This window comes from Pipra filicauda, unplaced genomic scaffold, assembly GCF_003945595.2.
Source record: "Pipra filicauda isolate LSUMZ 115617 unplaced genomic scaffold, ASM394559v2 scaffold240_size1633699_pilon, whole genome shotgun sequence".
Lineage (NCBI taxonomy): Eukaryota > Metazoa > Chordata > Aves > Passeriformes > Pipridae > Pipra > Pipra filicauda.
The window spans coordinates 653,447-677,731 of NW_024104355.1; the positions used below are offsets into that span (position 1 = coordinate 653,447).

The following is a 24,285-nucleotide window of genomic DNA, read 5'->3' on the forward strand; positions in this document are numbered from 1 at the left end:
GGCATACTACATGTACTTTTAAGTTGTAAAATGATTGTGCAGAGCCAATAGTACTAAAATTCTTCGCTTAAATATTCTGCTCTCATAAAGTTGGTAGCAAACTTAAGTTGAAAGGACAAGAATGAAGCTACAGAACATTTATTCCATGCTCAATCTATCCCAGAAAAGTCTCAGAGGCATCACATATGGTGCAGTTAGCCACAAAGTCAGAACTAACTGCCAGTTAGACTTTCCTCTAAGCTACAAAGGAAATGCCATACTATTACTGGCATTACATTTTGTTTTGCTCTTTTTCAAGCAAGACAATTTCTAGGTTAGAAGCTAATTCCATGCTTAATTTCCACCAATTAATATCACAGTTTCCACTTATGCAATAAGATCCTAATGGTTCAAAACAGCTGAGCTATGCCTTACTTAAACTATAAAGAACTTTTGATTACATATAGAAGAGTATCCATTATGACTCTGGTAAGTCATGCTAATACTTTTAACACACGAGTTCTTAAACTGGAAGTACACTATCCAAGAGCTAAGCAGATGTCAAAGAAAATTAGTTATAAAGCCAAAGATAACACATTTAGCATGGTTAAAGAAGTCAAACAAGTTATTTGACTAGAAAGAAAAAGAATAACTGTACTAGTTCCTTCACTTACAGTGTAAACAGTTTTCTTCACTTCATGCTCTATACCTGCTCATTTGCTACCTTTGTCTAGAAAATATTGTAGGACAAGAATCAGAACGTAACCTAGAAGTGCTTGGGTAAGAAAACAAATAGGGAAAGGGCAGGAGTGCAAAAATCTACCAAGTTTTACCTCACTGGTTAAACGAATCAGAAGAGCAGCTGCCTCTGAATATTTGCTTTGACTTTTTAAGATTTCAGCACTAAGCAGTACACAGCGTTCAGCCAGAACCATGTTCCTAAAGTAAAAACATACATGTATTAATATTTATCAAAATAAACCATAGAAAACTTTTCACTTCAAATCTTACTAATTTTCTCCATAGACAGATTGAGGTTCTGTTGCCCATCCTTCTTTCAGTAAAATATCTGAAAGTTCATTCCCTGCAAAACAACCACATATAGATTGACACAACAAGTGTCATATCCTACCATAACAGGAACTTTCTGAAAGTCAAAGCTAGAGAGCATTTTCGAGGACAGTAATGTGTTTATAAAAATACCAGCTAAAGTGATCTGATAAACAAGAAGTCCAACAGCTAGAGTCACGTTGTACTGGGTTGACTTTGGCAGGTACCAGGTGCCCACCAAGCTTTTCTATCACACCCCCAGCTCAGCAAAAAAGGAGGAGATTAAGTTAAAAACCTCATGTGCTGAGACTGTAACTGGTGAGTGATCTCTCTGCCCCTGTCATAGGCAAACCAGACTTGGTTTGAAGGAAGATTAAGTTAATTTACTGTCAATAACAGAATAGGATATTGATAAATAAAAAGAGAACTAAAACACTTTTCCCTGACAACTCCTTTTCCAGGCTCATCTTCACTCCCAGCTCTTCTACCTCCTCCTCCCCCAAGCGAGGCAGAGGGACAGAGAAAAGAAGTTATGGTCACTTCATAACATTTCTCCCCTGCTGCTTCTTCCTCCACATCTTCTTCCCCTGCTACAGAATGGGGTCCCTCCCACAGATACAGTTCAAGAATTGCTCCAGCATGAATCCTTTCTGCAGTGTACAGTCCTTCAGGAACTGACTGTTCCACTGTTGTTTCCCCATAGGTCACAGTTCCTGCCAGAAATCTGCTGTGGCATAGGCTCTCTACAGACTACAGCCACCTTCAGGGTTCATACACCTGCTCTGGCATTGGGACCTCCATGGGCTGCAGGTGGAAAATCTGCTTCATCTTGGTCTTCACCACAGACTGCAGGGAAGCACCACCTTCCTCTCAAGACCCCTTGATTTCTGCAGGACTGTTTCTCTCATCTTCTCACTCCTTTCTCACAGCTGCTGCACAGCTATTTTTACCCTTTCCTAAATATGTTATTTCAGAGGTAACACCAGCATTGCCAACAGGTTCAGCTTTGGGCAGTAGCAGTTCTCTTTTGGAGCTGAGTGAAAAGTGACTGACACAAGGGCAGCTTCAGTTGTTTTTTCACAGAAACCTTCCCTGCAGCCACCCCACTACCAAAGTCTACCATGTGAATTCAATATATAAGTTTAATAAAGCCCTCTGTCAAGAACAGCACAGATCTCCTTCCATGTCACCCTATATTACCTAACATACCGTACACTTTGAAAAGTTACCATCATTCTGTGATGTCATCTGGCACTATGACCGTGCAGGGGAAGAAAGTTAAGCCACCAGGTCTTTCAACTTTCATTGGATCAGTACAAAAGTTACCCACATACTTGCAGATATCTCGATAGGTCTGAATTGCTGTTTCCATATAATGAGCAGGATACGGCCTAGGAGCCCCCGGCTGAAGAAAAGCTGATACTGCTGCCATTTCCTACAAGAGAAATTCAATACTGTCACTGCAGTTTTGTCAACAAATTGTAAACAGCAAAAGAACACGTTTCAACAGCTACTAGTTTGAGATCATCTAATCAACTACTGGCACACAGAAGTGTATTCTGTACCTGATGAAAGGTTTAATACAATAGTCTCTTTATGGTTCTCCTTCTAATTAGCCAGACAGTAGCAGGAGTTACATACAGAAGTGTCTGCAGTTGACAGTACCCCCAAAATTATGCAGAAGCATTGAGTCAGTACTGCTTTACAAATCCAAAAGATAATTTCCTATTGCAGGAACAATCTTTCTGATAAAGTAGCACTGCTGTGTATTTAAGATGAGTACTGTTTTCCAACTTTTGCTTAAATGAAATCACATTATCAGCTTCCAAGGAAGCTCTAGTAAACATGCACTCTGAAATTTTACTTCTTTCCTCATGGGGTGAAGATATGATAGCAAAGTTCTTCTGCAGAAAGCAAGGACTAAGACTAGTAGGTTGCAAAAAATTCATCAGGAAGTTAAAATAACTTTTTGGATTATTCAAATGCAAAGCAACTGTGTAGTATAAAAACATACAATTATGTAAAAGCATTACATCAAGATGGGACAGTGCACAAGAATGCTTCCATAGCTCTACAAAGTACAGTTTCAAATTTTATCAAGTTAACCAGACTAAAGGTGTACAAAACATAGCTTCTGAAAACTGTTAAAATGAGCTTCTTATTTTTTCCCAGTAGTCGCATTTATCTTGTTGAAAATTATTTTATCAATTCAATTTCTTTAATCTCAGGAGGAAATAATATGTGTTTACAGTGAAATTCAGTAGTGACACACTCAAACAACACCCCTCAAGTTTTAAGTCCCCCTAAAATAGGTACAATACCATATTCATAGTGACCTAGTCTTTGACTTTATGGCAAATAACTATTTGGCCAAAGTCTAAAAGAGATTCTATAAAACTATATTACATCTGGCTTTGAGTTATCAGTTTAAAGATTCATTTTTCTGGAGGTTGCATTCCAGGTTTCCTCCTTTCCATATTTCACATTTTAAGAATTAACTTCAGTTTTTATTCAGAACTTTATTCCCTTCACGTAACGGCAGAAAATAAGATGTTAAAACACTTTAGAATTTGCTAAATATACGCAGTAAATTTGGGAAGATCCTTATAAATTTGGAGGGAGAGGGGAGAGATTACATTTTGTTACCTTCAGACAAATATTAGAAATTATTAGAAAAGGTTCACAGAATGTTTATGTTATGTGAAATACCAACCAGTGCTCCAGCTGCATAAAGCATTGCCTGATCATTCAAGAAGTCTTTCTTTGCTGTATGGTAACAGCTATATGCAAGTTCATAGTGTTGCACCAAAAAGCACAAGTCTGCCATTTTCCGGATCTGAAGCTCTGGTGCTTCTGGTGGATATCTATAAATACAAATATTTAAATTCAAAGTCCTCATTTCAGTCAACAGAGCAAGACACGCTCTATAAAGCCATCCTTTCTCATCTTAATATCTATTCACAAAGTAGGAATAAAAACCGCATTGCTTCAGCCTTACCCAAAAAACAGCTAAGAAAAGCGAAGCTGCTTCCTTTCTGCTACATGTACTTTGGTTTTACACCCTACTTTCCGATTAACAAGATCCACTGTTCCACAAGATCCACAAGCAAAGCAAGCACTCCTCTTAGCCAAGAAGTAAAACATACTGAATAAAGTATGCAACTATCACTGAAATTGCTCACTCAGATTAACTAATTGAGCTAAGCAGAGCAGTATGAGAAGGAAAAAACTTGCTCACCTGGCTACAACCTGTTATTTCTCCCTATTTCTCTTGAAAGAAATAAATCCACTAAAAAACTATGCTTTAAGGCAAAAAACTGCACAAGGTATAGTACTTTTCATTTCTCCAATTAAAGTCTTTCCCATATTTCTGATTTAGTTCACTTTGCAGAACACCATCAAATAAACACAGGTTTTCCCTTCCCCCCAGAAGAAAGATCCATTTCCACTTTAGATATAAAAATAAGGACTCAGGTTACTCACAGCAAACCAGAAGTGTTCTTCAGTTCGTTTATACTTTTCTCTGGAACCTTGCTGCCGCTAAACCATTTTTTAGTAGCAGAAAACAGTGATCTACTCAAGCCTTTCCTAGATATTAACTGCAAAAAGACACTGAATTAGAGAACTACATTGCAAGACGTAATTAAGTTAGGCTAATACAAAAAAACCAAGCTTCCTAAATTGTTTCTAATAAAACAGAAATAAATAAAAATAGTAAAATCACTAGGAGCACGCTCCTATACAATTAATCACTGACACCGAGATAGAAGTTGCAATTCATATATTTATTTCAGACAGCTGAGGTTCATTATACTTGCTGTAAACTGCAGACATCATCTTAAGAACTGAAACATTCAATGTATCTATTTGAAATCTAACTTTGAGTGTTAGTCCAACCTAAAATCTAGACTAAATGCATATTGAGAATCTTCTCCCCATCACCATCCACATGAAGCATTACCACATTGTGAACATCAATTTCAAGTGTCAAGGGTACAAGTCATATGTGCAAGAGCAAGGTTACACAACTGTTTTTCTTTTAGGTAATTTCCACTAACAAGGAAACTTCCAAAGGAAATTACCATTCCCAAGATCTCAGGCAAACTATATATCTTTTGAAAAATAATTGTAAAAATTGTAACAACTCACTCTTCTTAGCATGATTAGGAATCTATCACTGCATTCCTAAGGGCAAGGCTGTTTGCTACACTTTACTTTTGCACTTTTTTAAATGCTTCTTCGTAAAACTTTTCAAGTGTAAACATGGTCTGCACACACAAACTCGCAAAAGTCAATTCAGAGAGTGAATGTTCCTTACTGGACATGATACTTAGTATCAAAATCCCTCATACTTAAAACTATAACTTGGAGTAGACAATTCAATCAAAATACACTCCTCAGATAACAGACTGATATTTGGGTCCAAGTCTTAATGCTAAATACAGTAATTTGATTATACTAAGGTAAGTCAATCCATCTCTGCAGCTATTTAAGAGCATATGAAAGTGAAACACTTGTAAAACAAAGGACTTCACTGTGATCAAAATAACTTTATTGCATGTGCTTGATTAAACAGGGGCATGATATTAACTACCGCACTTCCAAAAAGTCCAAGTTTGAGGGGAGTATATTCAGCTGCAAAAAATGCTGAGATCAACACACCTGCATGATTCAGGGTGTCCATGCATTTCTCCTCTGTCAATAGTAACTGAAGTATGCGGTTTTCTTTGCAGATGATTATTGATAAAATACATTTCTTAAATTTAGTTGTGTATTCTGATGCTAAAACACAAAAAGTCCATTTTGTTCCCTGTGCCAGAATCCTTCAAAAGCATAGAATATAAGATTTTAGGGGCAAGGACAGATTTCCCTGATAACAGTTCAGACAGGCTTTTACCAAGAAGCCACCTTGCACTGAAGCTGTTGATACAAACTAGTTTTGTTTTTTTTAAAAAAGACAAATTAAGCAAAAATTACAACTTCAGCTATTTCTCTTAAATTTTCTTAGTTTTCAGACAGACCACTGAATCATTAGACGCCAAAGGAAGTAATACTGTCCAAACAGATTTTTGGATACCTGGAGTTATGCCCAACCGTTTTTCCTTATTATGGCACCAAGTGTTTTTAAGGGTAAACTGACCTGATCATTTAGTTGCCGAATTGTCTTCTCTATGTGTGGCAGAAGTCCCCGGAACGTGAATTCCTGGATGAACTGCCTAATTCGATCGTGATCTGTGAGCGTTAAACAAGCACCATGAGGCGTTCCAGAATTTGACTTCTTCGAGTCCTGCAACGATGCAGCAGCCTTCGTGTAATCCGCACTATCCAAACTGCCACTGGGATGATCCAGTTGAAGGGGGTGAGTCTTAAAGTTATTTGACAGGCCATCTATTGAAAGATTGAAACCAAAACCCCCATAAGTATGAAGTTACTTAAACATTTTGGGTTTTAAAGGTCATTTTTATTAACCACCTTCAAAGCTCTCCTTACTCAGAACTCTGTTAAGGAAAGCTATTCACCAATTATTCTGCACTACAGATCAATGCTGAGCAATACCCAAGTATTGCATCACTCCTCAAATTCTTCAGAACGTTCAGGGAATCTCAAGAACTAAAACGTGGCTAAGTATGTATGGTTTTGGCTCTCAACCACAGTGCAAAAAATCCTCAAGTACGCTGACTAATATCAACGTTAAAGGAAAACTACAAAAAACATTAAAATCAAACTAAAACATTCAAGAAAAGTTAGAAATGCAGCAATTACTACAATAGTGCCATTGGGTCCATTCACTTTCTTCTGCTTACGTTTTATGGTAAAAAAAAAAATCTCATTTTCCAAGCAATCATGACATAAAACAATCTCCTACAAAGTCCTCCCAGTTCAGTGAGAAGGGCTGCTCACCATTATTGCATTTGGCTACCCAAACCAGGCTGAGACACTGCTTCACTCTGAGACTTAAACAGTTGTCAAATTCATTATTTCTCTTCTCTGTAGGAAAATCAACTTGTCCTATCTGACACTGAGCAAAGTTGAGCTGTGAAAGCAAATCTTTAATGGATTTTACTCATGAAATATAAAGCTGGGTATGCAAAGTTCAGTCAGCAGCTCAAGATGACATCTGGGCTGCAGGCCCTAGAAAGATACTTTTATAGGCAACTGCAGGTTCTCCTACATACAGAGGTCTCAGCATGCCTCTCAAGTCAGGTATGAAGGATCTGGGAGGCAGGCCAGACAATGCAGGGTGCCTCACTTCTTCCCTATTTCATGATGCTCCTCATTTGAATCCTACACAGCTACCTTAAAAATTTCTTTGAAAAAGGTCATGCATTAAATTTGCACTCAATTTCATCTACTATCCTCTCCCATCCACAAGCTGAGTTGCAAGGCAAGTGCTTCCAAACAACTCACAAACTAAGTCAGTACTCTGACATTTACAGACTTAATGCCAAAAACAAAGACAAAAAAACCCTCCAGAAGTTCAGGTTTCAAGTTCTATCAGAGCACACAAACCAAAACTTATTATTATGAAAATTGACCATTTAATCCTATCTTACTTTTTACTAGCTGCCAGAGTTTGCAGAGAATATACTTTATCTTACAAAATATGAGCCCAATACATCATTAGCCACCTCATTAAGGATATATCTACCAATTGCCATCTATCCAGTAGCTCAGTACCACAGCATTTTATTTGGTGGACACTTAAAGCATTTAGAAAACTATTCCTTTGAATTCCCTAACAAATCACCTAGGTGATTACCACCTAACACGTGAGACAGTTGTGTAAATTCTGTAACATTAATGTTCTGATAAAGTTACAAAAATACCTTTAATTTCACTGTCTAAGCCATCTGATATCAAGTGATCAGTATTCTTGCTTGAAACAGCAGTATAATCTTCATAGCAATCCTGGCAGAAAAGAGAAAAAAGGTAGAATTTTAAGACTACTAGATTACATACAAAAGTCAGTAAACAGTACTTGTCAGCTTCCATAACAGCTAACTGAATTATTACAAAAACGTGTGTTCATATATATTAATTTCTCTAAGTAGTTTCTGAGGCTTTAAGAAACTGTCCTAAAGATGAAAGTTATATTCACCAAATTAAGCAAGTACCTTCTCACTTGCTCAATTAGCATCCCTGTCAGCCAAAGCAAGCAACTCCAGTTCTTACATAGCAATGCCTACAGCAGCAAAAATATACTCCCTAAAGCAGTTCCTGAACAAGTTCTCACATGTTAATTAAAAAAAAAAAAATCCATGTTAAAAATCTATGTTGCACAGTTGATAGGGGACAGAAAAAAGATCTAATCAGTTTATGATGGAACATGACTTACTGGTTCTTTTAGCTTATAGAATATGAAATGCTTTGACTTTCCAGTGCCACCTAGATTTGGGGAAGAGCTATGCTTTCACAAACCAACCTTTTAATCAGATGTAGTTATAACTGCAGCTCAATCAAAAGCAAACTTGAGAAGGAATATTTTTGGTCCTAAAGCCAAAAATACAGGCATTTATGGCAAACTGAACTCAAGAACACACTAGCACTTGCAATCTTAGCAGATGACAGACCAGATTGGACCGAAAGAAAAACACACATAGTCCCACAAAGCAACACACACACACTATTTAACAAAGTACAGAAGACCCAGAAAATAAAAAGCAAAGAGTGAAGAAGATGTAAGTAAGTAGAAAGTAGAGTTACTATGAATAAGACATTTCTGAGGTTACTTCCTCTTGTCAGTGTATAAAGCACAAAGTCTTATTTCAGGGCTCTTGTCAGGCTATTTCAGACAGTCTAGTATTTCAGTGTTCCTTACTGTCAACTGTCCTACTGACAGCAGCATAGAGTATAGTTCTTAGAGAGGACTCATCTTATGCCCTCACAAAAAGTCACAGCTATGTCAGAAGTCCATTCTGTAGAAACACATACATAAGACTAAGGTAAAACTTTAACACAACTAAAATGGGCTTTCATATGCACTTAATAAACTGGTTTTAGAATACTATAGTACCTGGTTCTGGATAGTATTTTTCTGAAGGTACTGACTCCAAGGATCTGGTATCTGTTCATCTGTTCCTCTATTAGACACTCGAGAATTTATTTTCAGCAAATAGCAACCCTGAGTTCCATACCTCTGCTTCATCTCTTCATAAATGGAATCAGCTCTGAAAAAGTAAAACATTTACTCTGTGTTGATATCAAACTAACTTCATTTACTGCAACAAGTTATTTTAGACTATTATCCATAGTAATTAAAAGAAAAATTTTCCCATTTTTAAAGCAGTCCTTTATGTAAAAGTAAAATTGAGAATATTTTGAGAATTAGTTCAGCAAGCTAGTAAAGAAAGCATCTACCTCAAAAGCTGATTCTTTTCATGTAATGTAAACACAAGAAGTAGACCTAAAAATAATACTTAAGGAAATCTGCCTTGATAGCAGCATACTGGTAAAGGCATCCTACTGTATGTCTGATCTCAACAGAATTTATCAACACAAAAATTTCAGTCAAAGAGCTCATCTGTAAATTCACTGAAGGCAGAAGACCCACCTTTGTTCTTCTCCTGTGCTTACATCATGCAGTAACACGTAGTATTTCAGCGTGTTTGGTATAAACCACTTGGGATATGAGTATTCACTACTATGCTGAATCCGATGTTGCTCTTGAGACAGCTTCAGAAACTGCTCCACAGGCTCTGGTTCACTAGAGGAAACTACGAGCATACCTAAATTCATCATTAAGGACATACCAAGGGAACACAGGGACGACCACTGATCATAACAAAACAGGAAGGATATAAAAGAAAATACATGAGTACAATACTTAAACCTGTAAAACACACTATCACAGAAGTACATGCAACTAGAATTTGGCCTCAGACTCAGTAAAAAACAGCATTTAAACAATCAGTTAACTAACAGCTGTAACACAATGCAAGAGGAATGTGCTCCAATATTGACACTGAATCCAAGTTTAAGGTGATACATAACAGTTTATCTAAGATTTGAGATAGAGACCAAATGTTCATATAGGAAACATGTAACTGAAATTCATCCCCACTGGACTTTAGCTTTCAACTTCCACAGAGAGCTGGGACTTTAAGTTACTACCTGAGCAACAGCAACGACCACTATTCATAAACACAGCAACATATTCTGAGTAAAAAGCAGAAGTGTTCAGATTTTTACCTCACTGCAACTACACAATCATTAATAAGGAACATCCTGCTCTGCTACATCTATTCACCAAATCAAAAGACATTAATTCAGAGAAGCCAGAAAGCAAAGTTGTATTTTAAATGCTACTAGAATTCAGAAGTCAAAGGCCAGAATCAATATTTTGTGAAGTTAATTCTACTCAAATAGCTAATGGTCATACCTTTCTACCATACTAAAATGATAATGTACAGTAAACAGAGCAGGTATTACGAAGCCTGCAGCATTATAATTATTGTAAAGCTGATCAATGGCTACACCATGAAACAGTGAGTATTTTTATTTTCCCTGTAGAAAAGCAAATCAGGCCTAAGTTTTGGTAAAAAAAAATAAATTAAAGCATTCAGGCATCTTTCTATACTTCTTTTCCAAAATAGCTCAAAGTTCACCAATTTTCCAAAACATCCTCTCCATCTGCTTTAAAAAAAAGCTATAAAAAGCAGCAGGTGCATCCCAAATACACAAACCTCTGTTGTAGATAAGAGACAGTCAACAGATTCCTAAACGGTGACAGCACAAAATGTTTTAGAGTGACAAAGTTCAGTTTACAGGTTACTGGCTTTAAGTTCACTTTGACACAAAAAAGTGTGTGGAGAAGGGGGGGGAACAAAACAAACAATACAAACAGCATAAAAAACCCTCCGGCCAAATAATAACCACAAATTAAAACCTGACACCCTTATGAAACTAGTTTGTGTAGTTGGACATACTGAAAAAGATACAGGGTTCAAAACATAATTGCAAAAGAGTTACTGCAAAACTTCAGTGTCTCCTACATTACACCTTGTAACAGCCTCCACTGGAGCAGCCTGTAACACTCAAAGGATACACGCAACATAGTGGTTTAAGAATTCGTGATCTGATGCAGGCATGGACTGAAGAAAGCACTCTCTGTAAGACTCAAACCAAGGAGTAGTAGCTGCAATACACAACAAAACAGGACAAATTAGACTATTCAGTGAAACTTCTGCATACTCACTTATGAAAAGGAAATATGAAAGACTACACCTAAAAGTGAAGCTTGCAAACTCTTGACAAGGTTTGCATGGCAGGGGAAAGAAGGGGGAACAGTCCAAGGAGAAAGCATCTAAAATACACACAAGTAGGAGAAACAGTAACACTTTAAATCAAATCCTGTGAAACTGAATAGCATGGTAAGTACCGAATTCCTCAACACTGTAGGCTCACCTCTATTCAGATGTTAAACTACCTACTCTTTACCACCCCTTTAAACACACACACACACACTTGGGAAAGAAAGAAAACAAAAAATTGCTCTAACAGTCACTGAATTTGCTGGGCTAGGGATGCAAGAATTGACCACATTTTTGAGGAGCTAAAGATTACCAAAATTCTATCCTGCCTGTTTGTCTGAAGCCTTTGTTAAGTGTTGCGACTTGGCTTGACAGCAGGCCCCTCCCTATGCTTTGCTAAAATAAACAGCTCAGCTGTCAGCTGGCAAAGCAAAGACCCAAGAAGATAAAACTTCGGACCTGAGTTGTGCCATTAATGCCTCATAATTTTAACCTGCCATGTTCAAATGCCCTTTTACAATAGGGATTTCATTTTCCTAAGAGTAGCAAATCAAGGGAAACCAAGGATGTGTGGGACATCCAAAAACACATGAACCTTGTCCATTTCTTCCCACTCCAACTATCAGTCAAGCAATGAATTATTATTTCTTCTTTCAAGCCTGTTTTAGGCCATTTCAATTCTCCAACTCCTTCCCCTAGGTGGACCCCAGAGGAAAATCAATTCACTTCCAATAACCTAATTTCACAATGAAGTAACTGGAATCCAGTGTCAACTAACCTAGAGCGATAGCAACTAGCAAACTACAAAACAGTAACTAGTACAGGAGGAAAAAAGCATTAACAAGAAATCCTGAAGGTATTTATTTTCTGTATATGGCCCCAAAAACCACAGTGCCTTATTTAACTGCCACAAGAATTTCTAATGTTTTGTAAACCTCTCATGCAACCCCTGCAGGGAAAAAAGAAAATAAACAAACTACCACCTTGATTTCTTAAACTGACTTTAGGAAGCAGGTTCATTTTTATGTTGGAATTATCTTCTAGTGCACTAAGTTAATGCATTTTGTTTAATCCTACATTGTCAAGCCATCTTAGATCAGCTGCATCCACACAGAAGTCAGACAGTCATGCTTCATAACTGAACTTCAGTCTAGCAGTCAGCACATCTCACATAAAAAAGACCAATAGGAGACAAACTTCTAGCTTTTGATTATAGCCTTTCTAGAAGCTGCTCTCTGAGCACTCACCTAGGGTATAAAAAGCTCTTGGCTTTACTTAATCCTACATGTAAATATGCCAACTATTTAAATTAAGGAAAACACAGCTTGTTATTAAAAACAAACCATGAGAAGGTGATTCATATACATATATTTCATAAGTACAAAAAGGCTTGCACTAACTCAGGTTCATGGCAAACAACGTTAAACAACTTAAGGCAGAATCTTCAACCGCACTGTAATTTCAAGTGCTGTTTTCAAATTTTCACTTCTGTTTCGCTGCTGAATCACAGCTCTTTAAAAAAAATCTGACAACAGTTACAAATAGGGAAGTACAACTTTGTTTTGTGAGGTTCCCCCTCACCCCCCTTTCTCCTTAGGCCTATTAAGAACTTTGGAAGCGTCCTCAAAGGCAACTGGATTCCCTCTACACAACCACAACATACTTTAACAGGATTCACTCAAACATTTACAGGGCTATAATAATTTATAGTAGATACTTAAAATAATAAACACACACCATATTCAAAACAAAGGCAGTATTTGAAAAAAATTTCATAAGACACTACAGCAGTGCATACCAACACTGTGTCATTTAGGTATCCAGATCTATGTTTTGCATTTTTCCAGTAATATATTTTCCAGTATGCTACACAAGTAGAACTGAAGTTTATGCAAACTTGCTAACGTGCTCAGAAGTTGTTAAGAAAAAAAAGTGGTAAGTAACGTTTGTACATAACAGCTTAAGAATGAGAAGTCTACTTCATGAAGTTTTGTACTCTTTAGGCACTTAGCAGCATCTGAACAAACACTACTGAAAGGATAGCTATTACTAACCAAAAGCATAAACTTTGTTAAAATCTAATACTGAAAACCACAAAAATCTGGCTCTTATAGACCACAACAGCCTCACTGTGAGCTGAGAGGCCAGTAATCAAATGGTTTGGTAGCAATAAGTCTTATAAACTAGGTGAAAATGTATTAGAAAGCTTTTTTTGTTTTAAGAGTCATACTCCAGAAAGGATGTCAGTATAGCAGAGGCATATGTGCTCTAAGTACAGTCAGCACTTGAGTTCCAATTCAAAAAGTGTTACTTTCCTCTGAGAAGGAAGTTCTGTAGAGAAGCAGAAAGTACATTTGAAATACAGCACAGTAACAGTATACAGTTCCATGGGATCAAACAATCCAGTACTTTTACAGCATGAGGTAAATTTCCCACCACCACTGTTACCGACTGCAAGGAAAGACCAAATGATTTTGATTAACAAGAGTAGAAATGTGACTAAAAGAAAATTAAAACAACCATCACCAGAAATTTTTCATTTAGGGGGAAAAATGGAGGAACACACGTCTACGCCAAGAAAAGTGCTAAACAGTTATAGCAGATGGTAAGGAAAGGTGGATGGGGCACATGGAAAAGGAGTAAAGGGCAATCTGGCAAATCGGCACCAACCACAAAAAATACCTGAATAAAACGTGGATGTGTTCAGTTCCATCAGTGTCTCTTTCCAATTACTGTACCAAGGAACACTAGCTTTAACTGAGCGATCTGATAGAAAAAACATGATATTATTATACTAAAAAGGGTCAGGTGCAAACACACTATTGGCTTTTACACTCTGGTAGCGTGAAGTAGAAAAATCGATAGCATGCAGGCCCATCAGGGGCACTGAAGACATTTGATTCCAGCTAACCTTAATCTTGAGTATTTCAGGCTCCTCAACATTTGACAGTGTACTTTCATGGAAATTAATATTAATTCCTAGTTCAGTCCCAATTCGAGGCTTGAACAAAAATGGAAATTCTATAATGTAGCAAAGATTTAAGTTTTATCTTGATATTATTTCTATTTTTCTAGTTGGAAGATACTCTAAACCTAAGGCATTAACTTCTGAGATTTCTCAGCCTGTAGTACTCGTAGAAGTAACTGAATACATTAGCTGCTGAAAGTGGTTGCCCCAACATCTTCCCTCCTCTCCGTCATATTCCTGCATTGCTTCATGCCAGCATTAACATCATGCAGTCCTGAAAAAACATAGCCAGGGAACTGATCCAGCCGAAAAAAATGTTTTCTTCTCTGACATATTTTAAGTCTTTAGTGGAATCGTTTTTCCTCACTTTCTACATGCACAAGTACGTGGGAGAAGCAGGGGTGGCTGAACATAAGTAACCTTTCAGCATTCAACCAAATCTATCAGTACAAGATTATGGAACTATGAGACTATTAAACAACAATTCTAACAAAGAAGGATTACAAACAATTAAATCAATACACCACAGCAGTTCCAGAACTTTTCTGAAGAGAGCAGGATCACTATCCCAGTGCCAGAAACACTCATACCTCAGCTTCTTAAACATTTGTGTCTTTCTTCAAAGCAAACTGCACTTGATCATAATTTTAAAGATTAAGGAAATATTTAATATTGCTATCCTAGAAAACTAATGCACACACATCACCCCACCACTGCCAAGGAAAAAAAAAAGAACAAATTAAAGAACTGATTAGACTATTTCACATTTCATGCCAAATAACTATGTTTTGGTTTCAGGAATGACTGCTTCCATTGGTTTCAACAAAATGCTCTAAGAAAGTTGGAAAAAAACAAAAGTTCCTTAGTAAACACTTTTAGTTTTCTAAGCAGAAACGGAACCCTACTTGGCAAGCAAGGGTTGCCAAGTTCCTCACATTCTCCTGCAATGTAATGGGACACAAGTTTCTTCAGCAAGAACGCTGCCAGTGCTTTGTGCTAAACTCCTAAAATGGGATACTACAAAGCTGTTATGTGATTTTGTCCTTCTGTATGATCTTAAACATCTTATACATCTCTCCTGCTGTCAAATAAGCATATAGTCAGTCTGAATGGAAATGAGAACCTAATCACTGAGACAGAAGATAGTCAAATATAACCATTTGTACATCTGACTCTCCAGGAGTAAACATGAAAAATAAACTACAAAGCATAGCTTAATATAGCCACTGTTTTTTTCTCCTTTTTCCAGTACTTCACTTCTAAACTGAGATCATTAGAAATCTTATGGAAAAGTCTATTCACTGAAATCATTCTGCTTTCTTTGGGTCTTCAAATCTCTAGAATTGAAGCAAACTTTTCATCAAAAAAACTTCACAAAAAAAGTCAATTCACCGTTTGGCAGATAAACAAGGGCACAGAAACTGAAACAAGTGTGCCATTTTTCCATCCTCAGCAGAAAGAAAAAAAATCTCATACATCAGTGTACTACAACAACATCAGTTACTAATCCTCATGAGGTTTTTATCAGTCTCTTGCTATAGCAGAGACAAATTCTTCACTGCAGACTGAACTTTCAATACAATAAATTATGGATGTTTAAATAGGGCAATGCATACATGCTTTGAACTAAGTCTGTACTCAAAGGCTTTAACGGATTAGGGTCTTAATTGGGAGGAGTTTAATCTTCTCAGCTCCCAAGATCAGGTCTCATTTAGTATTATTCACAATACCTCATCACTTGGAGATCTGAAAAAAAAAACATTTTTAGAATATTCTAGTCATTTTGACAGTGAAATATGAAGCACTGAGTTTCATGGGGAGAAAAAAAGCAAGACAAGGAATCATACACCTTTCCTCGAAATCTTTTTATGACAACTTTTTGAACTCCATGTAATAAGTAAAAACAAAAACCGAAGAAGCCATAAAGATGTAAATTAGTACCAACATTATAAATAAGTGCTGATATTTATTCAGCCAAGTGTAACAAGTCTAGTTACAATCCATTTTGTAACAAGAAAATAAGACAACCAAAGCATGACTAATTTCTACTTGAAAATAATGATTTAACACAAGTTCAGGAGAATTACAACACTAGGAAATACTAAAGTTATTAACTAAGTTCAACCACTCTTTTAGCATCATATAATCCCAAAACTATTTGATAAATCTAAAGTTACAGTAAGAACAATGACTCAAACCTGAGCATCTCCGAGTAATTTCAATACATGTCGTGAAGCTGAAATCAAGGTTAGAAACCTTACAGCAAATTCCAGTTCAAGTTACGAAAAATACAATATCATTACATACCACTAATGTTGAGATCATAATCTCCAGCTGTGATCACATTAGCTACCAGTCCTTCAGCAGGCTGACTGACAGACACAACATCATTCAGAAGTTTCCGAATGGCACCAGGCTGAGGTGGGTGAGTAACAATGTTGTTGACAGCAATCTTCAAATTTTTGATTATGTGAAGCTGATTATTAGGATCTCTCATGTGAACTAAAAAAGAAAAAGAAAACGCTTTGTTGAGAAGTATAACATAACAGACAGTTAAAATAGTTGTCATGCATTAGTCTTTTTACAACACAGTTTTCCCTTAAAGATTACTTCACTAAACTTCTCCATCACTAATTTTAGATCAATCCATAATACATGACTATCAAAAATAAAGTGGGGGAAGGTAGTAACAGCAAATTAGTTCATGTTCAACATTAGGCTTCTCTAGGCAAACTGATTAAAACATAGCATAGGATTTTAGCTTGTAAGAATATCCACTACAACTAACAAAGCACTCAAAGTGCACACCCTACACTGCTGCATGCCCTTCTATGTGGAACATACTGAACTTTCACAGAAAGCTTATAGGAACCACATATGGATTTCACACATCTCACGTTTTGAGGAATCACCAGTTTCCAAGAAAACCCCAGTACACAATAAATAGCATTTATGAAACCTGACAGGGATAGCATACACTCTTTCATCCAAAATGAACATATCCTATGAAGACAGGCTGAGAGAGTTGGGATTGTTCCTCCTGGAGAAGAAGAGGCTCCAGGGAGACCTCATAGAAGCTTTACAGTTCGTAAATGCGACTGGCAAGAGAGCTGGAGAGGTAAGCAGGCATTTAGTGACAAGACAAGGGGGAATAGCTTAAAACTGCAAGAGGGTTGGTTTAGATCAGATATTGGGAAGAAATTCTTTACTCTGAGGGTGGTGAGGCACTGGAACAGGTTGCCCAGAGAAGCTGTCAAAGCCACATCCCTGAAGTGTTCAAGGCCAGGCTGGGTAGGGCTTTGAGCAATCTGGTCTAGAGTCTCTGTCTGTGGCAGAGGGGTTGGCCCATTGCAGGGGGTTTGGAACTAGATGTTCTTTAAGGTTCCTTTAAACCACTCTATGATTTTTAATACTACAACTTCCTTTTTAGATTCTTTGTGAAACTTGCTCCTTCAAGCCATCTGTTTTTAAAAAAGTATTCATGACATTTTCAACACTCATTACAATTCTGGGCCTGCTCTGATTTTTCATGTAATTTTCCCCTATTTCAAACCACAACCACCACCAATCAAGCCAGTTTTGTAAGTTCAGGCAGGACACACTGACTATGGCTGCCTAAGCCAACTGGTGCTACCACATGCCCCACAGTACAGTCCTCAACTAACTCTTCTGTATTTTATTTTCACAAATCCCCGTACAGTATATAAAAAAGGTAGTGCACATAAAGGGAAAATTCTCATTCTTCTCATCTTTCAACTGATCATACAATTCATACCATGAAAGTCTGAAACTGAGTCTTCAATCCCCTCCAGCCTGGAGAGCATTTCCACACCATTTCCACAAGCATTTTCAAAAGTAAAAACTAAGCAGCCCAAGCCAAATCACACAACATGTGTTTACAATCCATCGTAAGTGTTAAAGCAGATTTCTAGCACAGTTGAAATCTTAACTAGCATAGTTCTACCCTCCTCAATCACATATGCACTCCCAACCTTTACTCAGCACTGAAACTCACGGGAAAACACAGTAAAGCAGTTTAGAAAATTGGTCCTACCCAAGAAACCTAATAATTTGTGGGTTTTTTCAGCTCTAAGTTTGAGGCTACATATCAACACAGGGGAGGGCAATTGTGCTGTCTAAACTTAATTTGTCCAGTTCAGCATTTCTAACAGAAAGCTGAAAGAGTTGTTTTGGGTTGGGTTTTTTTTCATCTTATCACATAGGTAAATTATCAACCCTTCTGCCACACGATTACTGAAAATATCAAAAGTAAAGGAAGTGGGAGAGACAACCATGAAACTAGTTTGCCTTCACCAGTGAAGCTGTAACACTGCAACTCATCCTTGGTGCCTATCCTAAGATATAACAGCCATAATAATGAAGAGCAAACACATTTCCATACAGAACACAGATGACATTTCTGGCATACGTGCAATGCTAAGGACTGAAATAACAGACATAGCTGGAACCCCATAAAGCACTTTTCTTAATGCACAATAAAAAAAAATTTCTAGTGTTATACATTTCTTTCAAGTGTTTAGGAGAACATTTCAGAAAGCACTTTACCAGAAGTGCAAGTAGTCACATATAATATTAGAACAGTATCTTTCTCAACAGAAGTTGAAAAACGCCAGATGCTGACTAAAATACAAACAAGGAATTCCTAACATCAAACTAAGCTCAAAAAAACACAGCATACCCATTAAATCTCCTTCATTACCTGCTAGTTGAAGTTTACACTGTAATTCTCCCTCCCACCAAGACAGCATTAGTTCATATAGTATTTTTAAAGACTCTTAAAAACAGGATGCTATTCTAAAGAAAACCTACCTATACAATATATATATATTCATTAAATTAGGCATCAATTGTTATAACAAATGCAATAGTTAAGAAAGACTGCCACTTTGAGAATAAATATGTAGGTATAAAATCCTCAATATACTTTTATTTCCTTTATCAAAAGAAATTGAAAGTTTGGGGAGGGTTTTGGTTTCACTTTCCTCTAAAGTCAAAACTCACCAGAACTGTAAAGCTGTTCCTCTCACTTTTTTAACCATTTCAATAACAAAAAGCAACTTACCTATAGAAGTCAAGAAGGTAAAAATTACAGGACAGACCATTCTGAATCTGTGCTCAGCATTTCCTACCATCACAATTTGCTATATTGCAAGGGTATTTTCAGCTACACCAACATTAGCAAGTCACTGAAAGGTCAAAGTTGATGAGTAGATTAAATAACGATTAGTGCAGAGGGCAGCCCCCTAGATCTACATAGTGTATCTTTGTGGGGTTCTACTTGAAATTAGATATAATCTGGCCTCCTTGGATTGAGCAACCTCAAGCAGTGTGTGGTTTTACACTACTTGAAGAATAAAGCAGCATTTTTGGCCTTCCCATCTCTGTTAACACATGTAGGATGACTGATATATGCAGAGTAGACAGCTCAGCTTAGTTCCTGTGTATCAAAACTGTTCTGCACATAAATCAGGAGATTAATTTCATAACTGCATAAGCAAGAACTCTGATGAGCATGCAGCCTTCAACAGGTTCGTAAACCATGTAAATCCTAAATTTCAGACAAAAATATCTATTATGGCAGGACTCTAAAAATGCAGTAGCAAACCCGTGGCTGAGCTTATCAAATTATAGAAGAGTTCAGGAAGCAATGCATGTACTTTAAAGTTTTGCACAAATACAAGGGACAGCTTAATGCCAAAAGAGAAGAAATGCTAATAAACCAAATTTTATGTTACAAATTCAATGAAATAGCTATTAAGTAAAGATGAGAGTAAAAAGGACAGCATTTCACACTCCCTTAGGAAAACACAGAAATGCTTACAAATTAAGACGCCAAAACAGAATCACAGAATAGTCAGGGTTGGAAGGGAACCCTGGAGATCATCCTGTCCTGCCCCCCTGCCAAGGCAGGGTCACCTGGAGCAGGTGACACAGGAACACATCCAGATGGGTTTTGAATGTCTCCAGAGAGGGAGACTCCATGACCTCCCTGGGCAGCCGCTTCCAGTGCTCTGCCACCCTCAATGTAAAGAAGTTCTTCCTCATGCTGAGGTGGACCTTCTTGTGTTTTAGTTTATGGCTACCACTCCTCACAGAATAGTTATCAAAATAATATCACAATCATACATGATGATGATAATAACAATCATATGCAGTGAAACACACAGTTGTGGAGGCATGGCATGTACACACATTCTGCTGAACCATGAGCAGATCATTAATCATGCCTCTCTTCCTCTGAATTTGACATGAAAAGCACCATGGAAAAATTTTACCGCTAATTTTGGTCAAACCTATTAAAGTAGAGAAATTTAAAAACTTATCCTATGTTTTCAGTGTTGTGCACTTGGTACAGTTAACAGTGTTTGTGCAGATTCCAACAAGCATGTTCCCCTGTCATAGACTTCGACCAATTCTGGAGCTTGAGAAATCACTTACCATTGCACAAACCCATTAGAAATTTTATTCCACCAAACTACTCTTCTGCCTGAAGAAAATACCTACTACGGCTTTCCTTACCCTCATGCATGCTGGCTTCCACCACAACAAGTTACAGACAGCATGCAGTAATATGTTTTTCATGAAGCCAGAAGAGGAAGTCACAAAGAAGAAGAACTGGAGTCAGGCCTGTGGCCTGTTCAATTCAAATACACAAAGTAGTGCAGCAACAAAACCCTCTGTCCCAAGCTTTACCCAGGTAAACTGAGGATGACTGAGGTTTTCCAGCTCCTTAACTGTCAAAACAATTGGAACAAAAACAGTTGCAACTAAGCAACACAAGAATTAAGTGTTTTTCAAAGTGAATGCTTCATTTTCAATAGTCTGCCTGGTTTGGTTTGCTAGATGCATTTTCAGAGCCTTTCACCAAAGAATCTAAAGAGATAATTAACTTGAGAACTCTAAGGATGCAAGCGTCTGCATTTATTATTTTTATCTCTGCTGCATTCTCACATAGCTCATGAGTGTTGCTAAAAAAATGAAAAACATTTATAAACAAATCTTAATAGGTTACTAAGACTTACCACAGAATTAACAGATTTTTAACACAGAGTAGCTTTTAAGTTGATGTCATTTTTTTTAAAGGGAAATGCAAAAATCTAACTCAAGAGACAATACAAGTTCCATTTTCTTGCATTGTTTCTTCAGCACATGACATGCAGAGGCTGAAGTCCGAGATACCAAATCTGACAAATGTCACTGCGTTACTATCCTGACAAAGAGTTCTATTCAAATTGCTGTCCTGCATACTATTTTGATGAGCAACAGCTTGAAACACATAGGTAAGTTAAATTAAATAAAATAAAACAAACAATTCCAGATAGTAAGTTAAAGCATTAGAGCACACTAGGGTTTCCCTCCACTGGTGAATTTCCAGTTCTGCCAGACTTCACGTGGTCATTTCAAGGCTGCCACATGACCAGCTCAACTCCCACCTTCTCTTTGCACAGGTCTTACTCAGAGAAACGTCACCCAAGAAAAAGTATATAGGATAAATCTACAGGTGAGAGAAAGACTGAAATGACAACGTTTCTGAACGACTGACCACACTTTCAACAACTAGGTATTAGAAGTGTGAAACCCAGTAAGATCCATAGTAAGAGTCGTGTACAAGTACCAGCCAGGTAACAGCATAGTGGTTTCAATGAAAGACAAAAATTCGTCTGAAGAGCTAGATTTACAGGCACCTTCCTCTTCCGCCGTCTGATGTCTTTAGGAGAAGCTCAACTTCCCAGGTTCCGCAGACCGAATGAAACTAAGCGGTCTTAAGAGCTGTCACCTGCGGCAACCCCGGCAAACGCAAAGCCTGTCCCAGCTCCAGCTGACACTCAGCCGGCCGGCCGCCGCCAGGGGCCCCGGGAAGGGGTGTCTCCCCCCGGGGAAGGGGTGCCTCACTCCCGGGGAAGGGGGATCTCGCCCCGGTGGGGACAGCCCCGGCGGGACCCCCCGGAGGCCGCGGGCGGAAGGGAGGAAGGGAGAGGCGCCGCCTCCCCCGCCCCGTGTAAACAACCCGCTCCGCTCCCGGCACCGACCTTCCGAGGTGAGGCGGCAGAAGGGCCTCACCAGCTCGGCGAAGCTGAGGTTGTTCCTGCGGGTGAGCCGCTCTGCCTCCTCGCTGCACAGCGCGGCCACCAAGGGCACGAACGAGTCCTGGATGAACTCCTGCACCGACTGCACGCACTGGGCCATCGCCGCCGCCCGGGGCCGCCCGAGACGGCCCCGCCACCTTTCTGCTCGTTTCTCCGGCTGCCCTGCCCGCTTCCCGCGGCGCTGCCTGTGCGCGGGTCCCGCCCCGGCCCCCCTCAGCGCCCGCCGAGCGCCGCCATGTTGCGCCTCGGCCGAGCCCCTCGGGGAGCGCCCGCTCCCGGCGGCCCCCGCGCCCGCTCATGTGATTGGCTGAAGGGGCGGGGCCGGGCCGAGCCGGGGGAGGCGACGGTGGCCGAGCTGGGCGGGGGGGGTGTGATCTCCCTCTCCCCCCCGCGCAGGGACTTGGTGCGGTCCGAGGTGGGGAGGTGGGGGGGGTGGGCGAGAGGCCCTGGGATGTCCCGGGGGTATCCCTGGAGCCGGGAAGCTGGTTTGGCACCCCCGAACCTCCCCTCATAAAAAAAGTTCTGTCGGTTTTATTAAAAAAAAAAACAAAACAAAACAAAACAAAACAAAAAACCTCTAAAACGAACAACAAAAGCGCCAAAGAAATCACCCCAAAACAAAAACAAAACAAAACCAAAACGAAAAAAAACGCCAAAAATGAGATCAAAAAAAAAAAAAAAAAAAAAAAAAACAAAAACAAAGCAGTTATAAAAAAGCACCAAAATAACCCTAAAACAAAAGAAAAAAAAAACAACCCCACACAAATAAAACCACACCCATAAACCCTCTGGATGGTTAGCTATAAACTAAAACACAAGAAATTTCACCTCAACATGAGGAAGAACTTCTTTCCATTGAGGGGAGCAGAGCACTGGAAGCAGCTGCCCAGGGAGGTCATGGAGTCTCCCTCTCTGGAGACATTCAAAACCCACCTGGATGTGTCCCTGTGTCACCTGCTCAAGGAGACGGTGCCTTGGCAGAGGGGTTGGACTGGATGATCTCCAGAGGTGCCTTCCAACTCACAATTCTGTGACCCACTGATTCTGTTAAAAAGTAGAGTTGTTTGGGTGTTCTCTGGCAGATCTGTCAGTGCTCAGTTGTATGCATGACATTCAAATGGGGCAAAATATCTTCATTTTTTGAGATTAGCCCACTAAGGCATGATATCATACAAAGTCCTTTTGCATTCATCGCTTAGGGAAGTGACATGGAAGGAAGGCGACAACGATGATCAGTATGAAGTAAGTAATTTTGAACGTGTTCTTTACGAATACGGAGTATCATAGTAGGGCTGGTTTTAACACCCTACCAGGAACAATCCTTGGGACAGGGCTTGTAAACATCACAAAAAAGCCCTTGTGTCTTTGGAAAACAAGACTTTAATAGAGCATGATTTCAACAGTAAGGTTTGGAAATCATTAGCCAATTTCTGAGTATTTGACAGGCCTGTCAACAAGCAGGAAGTTTTTATGAATTGCTGAAGTGAGCCAGGTAAGTACAGGGGAGAGTTAATGCTGAGGGAAAACTTAAAACATGAGATCACTTGTCCCAAAGTGCAAATGTCAGGGGCAGGGATATTATTACAGCTTAGATTCAATGGAAGATCACAGAATCACAGAATCAATTAGGTTGGAAAAGACACTCTGAGATCATCGAGTCCAACCTATGACCGAACACACCATGTCAGCTAGACCATGGCACTAAGTGCCACATTCAGTCTTTCCTTAAACACCTGCAGGAGCGGTGACTCCACTACCATAACACATTATTTTTCAGATGCACAATTTACAAAGGCATAAGAAGCCAAGGTTCATTATTTCTCCAAATGCCGGAGGTACTCTTTATGTACAACCAATTTCTATGGTAAATCTTCATGTATAAGAACCTTTTTAACAAAAAGCAAAAGAAAGACGAGGGTTTTTTTCCAAG

General features: G+C 38.7%; 1 protein-coding gene across 5 annotated transcripts in view; it reads right to left on the reverse strand.

The window, feature by feature from the left end:
- Window positions 1–22,606, reverse strand: part of TRAPPC8 (trafficking protein particle complex 8) — a 52,046-nt gene extending 29,440 nt beyond the window's left edge. For 3 of the 5 annotated variants that reach the window (XM_027750036.2, XM_027750027.2, XM_039381795.1), the window contains exons 1-12: window positions 22,299–22,606; window positions 16,555–16,749; window positions 13,962–14,045; window positions 11,075–11,164; window positions 9,581–9,755; window positions 9,044–9,197; window positions 7,857–7,938; window positions 6,170–6,417; window positions 4,513–4,628; window positions 3,743–3,893; window positions 2,364–2,464; window positions 813–918 (exon numbers count right to left, since the gene is read on the reverse strand). In XM_027750036.2, coding sequence (XP_027605837.1) covers window positions 813–918; window positions 2,364–2,464; window positions 3,743–3,893; window positions 4,513–4,628; window positions 6,170–6,417; window positions 7,857–7,938; window positions 9,044–9,197; window positions 9,581–9,755; window positions 11,075–11,164; window positions 13,962–14,045; window positions 16,555–16,749; window positions 22,299–22,455 — 1,659 coding nt within the window. In that variant the 5' untranslated portion in view covers window positions 22,456–22,606. The remainder of the gene's footprint in view (window positions 1–812; window positions 919–2,363; window positions 2,465–3,742; window positions 3,894–4,512; window positions 4,629–6,169; window positions 6,418–7,856; window positions 7,939–9,043; window positions 9,198–9,580; window positions 9,756–11,074; window positions 11,165–13,961; window positions 14,046–16,554; window positions 16,750–22,298) is intronic. The other 2 variants (XM_027750055.2, XM_027750047.2) reach the window with 1 other exon arrangement.
- Between the last annotated feature and the right edge of the window lie 1,679 nt (window positions 22,607–24,285).